This window comes from Raphanus sativus, chromosome 6 (assembly GCF_000801105.2).
Source record: "Raphanus sativus cultivar WK10039 chromosome 6, ASM80110v3, whole genome shotgun sequence".
NCBI classification, from domain to species: domain Eukaryota; kingdom Viridiplantae; phylum Streptophyta; class Magnoliopsida; order Brassicales; family Brassicaceae; genus Raphanus; species Raphanus sativus.
The window spans coordinates 3,643,762-3,650,658 of NC_079516.1; the positions used below are offsets into that span (position 1 = coordinate 3,643,762).

Genomic DNA, 6,897 nt, shown 5'->3' on the forward strand with positions numbered 1-6,897 from the left:
ACATGTTCCATGTATGCACGCTCGATACGTAACAATTTTTTACTAGATTTGTATTATTTGTAAGTTTGTGATATACCATAGTTTATCTATCTTCTTTTCTTTTTTTGGGTTTTTCTAACAACGTTAAAAATCTGTTTTAGAATGGTTCTCGAAAGAATTCAATTTTTTTCTGAACCTATTTTAAAAGATGTAAAAAGGATTTGAAGTTAGACCAAAACGAAATATTATCAATGGCTTAGTGTTTTAATGAGATTCTCACACAAGACTACCAGAGAGTACGAGTTCAACCCTCTTCAAATCAAAATTTTTCTCCATCCTCTCTACTCAGAGCTCCTCTCTCTTTGTCGTCTCAGAAGGAAGAGGGAGAGTAAACATGCACTAGGAGAAAAAGGCTTTGCATATAGCTCGAAAATATAAGAAAACAAACTACACAAGCATGGTCAAGTGGTACAGTGGATTTGGAAAGGTGCTGAGCATTTCGGATCCGAAACCTATCAAACTCAAATTTATCCATTTGTATGACCAGACAACATAGATAGTATAAAATTAGTTGGCAATAAAATTTATCAGAAGTCTCAATAAGACTTTTTCAACTCATTTCTATAATTATTTCTATATTTTTTCTAAAATAAAGAAATTATATTATAGAAGTATTTGTGTGTATATATTTACAATATATTTTTCTATTTCTAAAAAATATATAAAAAATATTTTCATCTCTAAATATAGAAACAAAAATAGCATTTCTATATATTTTTATTTAAAATAAATTAATTTTAAGAGACATGCATTAGAATAAAATCATCTGTACAACAAAGCTTTTTAATTATTTTAGAAAAAATAAAGATATACATTGAAAATGTTCTAAGTTCCTTCCATTTTTTTAGTCTAGAAAATAAAATTAAAATTACTTAATTGTGTCGCTTAGTTTTTTTCTATTTCCCCCTAAGGTTTCAATTTTTATTTTAAATAAAATGAAAAGACCAGCTACTAGAGATATTCATTTTTTAATTATTAAATAAAATGCGAATGGTTTTTTTTTCATAATGAGTGACATTTCCATGTGAATGGGACAAAGCAAAGGCTTCAAAGAGTTCCTACAGCTTCCAATGTAGTATGGTAGCCACATCTTTAACCTATCAAACAACATATAAAATGAAATCAAACCGTAGATACAACCGATCTGATACACATTATAATAAACTCAGTTCTTCATAATTATAATTAAATCCCAACCCCAAAGATATATATATATCATCTGGGTTTCCCATTTTTTTATATTTGTATGAAAAGTTGAATACCATGAAGAAAGAGGACGAGAGGAACAGATAAAAACAACTCAGCACGATCAAATTAAGCCACGTTATAAATTACATATATATATATATATATATATATATATATATAGAATAGACATGGATGATGATGGATGTTCATGGTGATGACGATGGATTGGTTCATACAGAGCTAGTTTCGGAGAGGCCAAACTCAAGTCCCCAAAGCTCAAAAGCACCCTTAATAAAGTCATAGTAGCCTCCCTTCAAAGCAAGTGTTCCCTTTACAAGTCCTTCTCTCACAAATGGATATGTCAATAAGTTTGCTAGTGAAACATTCACTGCCTCCTGCATAAATACAAACTTTATATTAACAGAATCTCATTTTCAATATAAGATATGTATGTATGGACATCTATCTATGTGTGTACCCTTTCACATCGGCTACATTGGTCCTCAAAGGCTGAATCTCCAACTTCTGATTTGACCTTTGACTTGGCTGGTAAACAGATTTTGACCCAGTCCTCTATGAAATCACTGCAATTAACATAATTCATTGTAAAATGCTCATTTAATAATAAAAAGCGCTGTTAAATATAAACAAATTGGATATAGAGAGATTTTACGTAGAGTTGTTTCCATCTAAGGGGAAAGACATAAGTCCCTTGATCCCACCACAAGCACTGTGTCCTATCACCACAATGTTCTCCACCTACAACATTTCAATAAAAACCAATTACATCTTTATAATTTTATCAAAACTAACAAATTAACTACATTTTAACATTTCAAGTTTATCTCTATTTTTCTAGGGTACATTTTCAGAACTAAGTCGCCAGCAGTGATGAAGTCGCCATGTATATTTCTCTATTTAAAAAATTTAAAGTATTCATGACAGATGTATACAATATTTTCTTAAGAAGGTGGGTAGACCCAAAGCTACCCATTTTAATGACCCTTTATGGTTCGGCCCATTATAAAATGAATGGTTCACCTTAAGGTGCAAAACAGCGTATTCAATGGCTGCTCCAACTCCACCGTATTTGACCTGCAAATTTTAGCGAAAAGGTACAAAAATAAGGTCAAGTCGCATCCCCTTAGGAAGAGAGTCAAGCACTTCTGTCGCAAATAGAAGATTCTAGGTAAGCGAGACAAAAGCAAAAAGTGTTAAACCTTGTCAAAAGGAGGAACCATGTTGGCTATGTTACGGACGACGAAGGCATCTCCTGGCTGGAAGTTGAGAACGTGCGACGGACACACACGTGAGTCTGAACAAGCAAACACCATGTACTGCACCACATCATTCACACATACATATTACTTTTTCCATCTCCACTTTATAAACCGTTAATTTTTATTTACTTTTATCCTTTTTTATATAACATTTTTAGTGTAACTTCTTATATAAAAGTTACCTTAGGGCTTTGACCCTTGGCGAGCTCACCGTACAAAGCAGGATTGGTTCTGCAAGTTGAAAAATTAATATAAACTAGTTAAAATCTATCTTAATCTAATTGGTGATATATAATTAAAGAAAAAAACAAAATAGAAATAATTACTCGTATTTCTCCTTCTTGAAAGTGATGAAGCCTTGCTTAATGTTTTCGACCGGGTCGAAAGCTTTCTTGTCGGAGGAAGCACCTGTCTTAAGTTCTGCCGTGATCTGCTCCACCTTAGCGGCCGCTACCGTCTTTAGCTCTTCCTTCTCGCTGTCCATGTTTATACATATTATCCGATAAATTAATTAAACAAGATTATACATTATACCTAATTTATAGTCTTTCTTATATCTACTAAAAATAATCAGATGTTCATACATATCTATCTTATTAAAACAGAAACATTCTGTTGGACCTAACATTTATTTTGTAAGTTTTTAAATTAAATACACATTTATACTTTATAGTTAAACCTACATTAAATCACTAATGTTCCTTTCTTTATACTACTATCCATGTTTCCAAACAATATACTTATTTCTTTATACTACTATCAATGTTTCCAAACAATATATTTTTATACTACTATCAATGTTTCCAAACAATACAATAATTAATTTTAGTTATTTTATATCTATCATTTTCTCTTTAAATTTTGTAGAAAACGTCATAATTTCATAAATTGTAAAATAATGAACTTTAAAATTGGATTATAAGATACAAATTATGAAAATATTACAATTTAAATCAAATTATATTACATATCGGTCATCCATCAGTTCAATCGGTTAGTCTCGGGTTTAGTGATTTTTTTGATATGAATTTTTTAAAAACTTAAATGAATTGTCAGATCTCCGGATTAACTGGTATAATCACAATCGGGTTGAATTTAAAAACACTGATTTAAATGCAAAAATATTTTAAATACACACTCTTTAAAAATTACCAAAATATTTGGTAAGTTATTAGTGAATTTTTTCATCGTAAAATATTCCGCGCTTCCAAAGCGCGGGTCAAGATCTAGTATATACTGGAAAACGGGCGATATTTACTTACATGAGAAGTTTCTTGAGAGCTTCAATGGCCTCTTGGTATGATTCGCTACCCATCTCTTCGCTCTGCAAGTTTGTTGACAAAATAAAATTATAAGAATGTATATAATCAAAATGTCATAGCAGTAACTAATTAATAAAGAGAGGAGCTAGTCGTGTGTGCGCTAAAGTTGAAACTATAACCAACCTATTCAAGAACTACATTATAGGATAAAATACGATTTTGTGGTAGTTAATATAATTTTAACTTTAGATGGGAAGAACTGTAATGTGGTTAGGAGCGATATCGGTAGGTTTAATAAATAACTATAGATGGCGACTTCATCACTGCTGTGCTCCACACGATCACATATGGTATATGCACAGACACACGTCTCAGTTACATAAATCGTTTTGTTAAAGCTACTAGTAAATTCTTTTCTGTTATCACGTGGATCCTACGTACATCCCAACTTCCAGTTTTAAAATGTCGGATTTTGAATAGAGTTGCCATAATAACGCCTTGAAAATTTTGAGGTCAATATGTTTTACACATGAAACATTATTCAGTCCATATTTCGATTTAGAACATAGGTTTTATAAAATGTCGAGACAGATAATAGTACTCCACTCATCAAATTACACTAGAAGGACACACACGTATGAAGTTTGAATCGCACTAGAAATTACATTAGTCTTGGTTTGGATTTTTCTTTCAGTACGGTACTAAAGTCCAAAAATAAAACACGGATAATAATAAGTCGTTGTAAACGGATATGTCAAAAAACACATGAGAGTCGTTTCCAGGATTTTTGGAAGTTTCGCATTTAACTAATGTGTACCGTTATACTTACTTAAAGATAGGATTTTGAAGGATAGCACTAAGTGTACTGAATCCAATTTTACAAGTCTTGCATTTTAGTAAATTGTGAAGTCATTGGGTTTTCATATCATTAGTTGAGAAAATCCTACGGGAGGATAATTTTGTTTCCTATCTATCTACCCTATAATAGGAAAACAACAATGTAACTATATATGCAAGTAATAATGAATGTAGGTTAAGAAAAGATATATGAATGTAAAATGTACCCAGTAAGGGGTGATGATAGGAGCAGGAGCAGCGAGAACGGGCTCGTTACGGATAAGGGTTGGAACGGAACGGGAGGAGGAAGAGGAGGAAGAAGAGGAGGATGGAAGACATGCGACGGTGGGAGAAGAACGAAGAGAGATTTTCTGGAGAGAAGATTGAGAAGGGGAAAGAGAGGTGATGAAGAAGCCGGAGAGAGGAGCGGTCGACATTTGCTGGTGTAGAGAAGTTAGTGAGAGTGAGATGTAATTTATGGTAGTAAGAAGACTTTGTATATGTAATGTTGTAGCCACTACTTAAGTGAATTTTATCGGAATGGTGAAAGATTTGAGCATTTAAAAGAACGGTGTCTCATGGGAATGGTGAGGTTGGGAACGAGGATAATGAAAGCGATGGGTGAGGTGAATAAGAAAGTTTATTTTCTTTTTGTGGATGTGGAATGTTACATGTTCTTGTTCTTTCAATTTGTTTTTTTTTTCTTTGTTTAATTTTAGAAAATAAAAGGTCTCAATGGGTTTAAAGGATAAGGTCCCTTATCACCAAAACAGGGATCATCCTCTTTCACTTACCCGCTCAGGCTCTCATCTTCAATAAACACCACCAACTTTAGATCCTAGGCCATTGTTTGTGGTGCATAATAAATGATACTTCGCTCCAAAGGTCAGAGACATGCTCGTGTATACACAAATCCAGAAAGATGCCCATCATGAGGTTAAAAAGGGCTCCCTGCTCACACAAAAAAATGATTTACATAGAGAGGCCCACGTTGCCATGCATGGACTGTTCTATTGTACGAAGCAACAGACCCAAGTGAAAACTCTTAGCATGAACATGAAACAAACAGGGATCACAAGACTAAAAAGAGAGAAAAGCCACATAAAAAAGATATGTAATCTCTCTCTCTCTCTCTCTCTCTCTCTCTCTCTCTCTCTCTCTCTCCTCTCTCTCTCTCTCTCTCTCTCTCTCTCTCTCTCTCTCTCTCTCTCTCTCTCTCTCTCTCTCTCTCTCTCTCTCTCTTCTCTCTCTCTCTCTCTCTCTCTCTCTCTCTCTCTCCTCTCTCTCCACAGTTATCCCAGATTTCCATGGTTATAAATCATATATAAGCCTCAGACCATGATAAACCCTTCTCTTAACTTGGATTCTTAGGTACGGCTGAAAGACAGTTCTTAGCTTTTTTAGATTTTAACTAAAAAAACTAAGAACCATCTTTTAATTAAAAGATATAAAAATATTTTTTAGCCGAAAATAAAAAAAAAAAGTTAAATTATGATTTAAAAACCTCAGCAAGTGACTGGGGTTTATCATGTTCTAAGTACGCGATTCATCCGCTTTTTTTCGCATGATCAAAGAGAGAAACTGAAGAAGAAAGAAAGACTGAGAAATGTTGGTATAATTTTGCGACTTTATATGTAATAGTTTGTTGGGGGGGGGGGGGGCAATGGGAAATCTATGACGACATTTCCATGCAAACACACACCAACATAATGTCAACATTCTCTTTGTCACAAAGTGTGTCGAACGTGGCTACTTTTATTTATTGATTTAGAGAGAAAAACGAAATGAGCACTGAATTTCACAAAGACGTTATAATTAATAAGGAAATATTCTCTTTGAGTATTAGTTCAAACCACATTCTACATTTTAATTAGTGTATTATAAATTCTATTTTATTTTATATATGAATCATTCTAATTTTTAAAAATTTAGTTTAGTAAAATTTCGTATATTTAGATTAGTAGAATTACTATTATAAATACTTCACTCTCTAGAGAAACAGAGACAATAAATGTTTTAAACCTCTTCGACGATCATCTTATGTCAGTGTTTGATGAAACTATACATCAAAATCAGATTTTCATATTTTTGTTTTTTTTTTTCAAATTTCGTTGGATAACCCCTTTTAAAATATTGAGTTTTCGGTAAATGCTCTATATACTGAAGTTTATACTCTTCACTTTAGTTTAAAAATTTCAAACCACATTTACATTTGAATTAATGATTCTAAACTATATTTTATTGTACATAGAAATCATTCTAATGTTTTAATATTTAGTTTACTAAAATTT

General features: G+C 32.5%; 1 protein-coding gene across 2 annotated transcripts; it reads right to left on the reverse strand.

Moving 5' to 3' along the window:
* Positions 1–991: 991 nt before the first annotated feature.
* LOC108806471 (beta carbonic anhydrase 1, chloroplastic) lies at positions 992–5,718 on the reverse strand. 2 transcript variants are annotated; one of them, XM_056987629.1, is made up of 10 exons: positions 5,401–5,718; positions 3,770–3,831; positions 2,834–2,983; positions 2,690–2,738; positions 2,448–2,564; positions 2,269–2,322; positions 1,901–1,986; positions 1,706–1,811; positions 1,464–1,622; positions 992–1,136 (listed from the first exon to the last, which is right to left on the reverse strand). In XM_056987629.1, the coding sequence occupies exons 2-10, from the start codon at positions 3,820–3,822 to the stop codon at positions 1,098–1,100; spliced, it is 813 nt and encodes a 270-aa protein (XP_056843609.1). In that variant the 5' UTR covers positions 3,823–3,831; positions 5,401–5,718; the 3' UTR covers positions 992–1,097. The 2 variants fall into 2 exon arrangements, with proteins under 2 accessions (XP_056843609.1, XP_018434103.2); XM_018578601.2 differs by lacking the exon at positions 5,401–5,718 and adding an exon at positions 4,834–5,294.
* Positions 5,719–6,897: the final 1,179 nt, after the last annotated feature.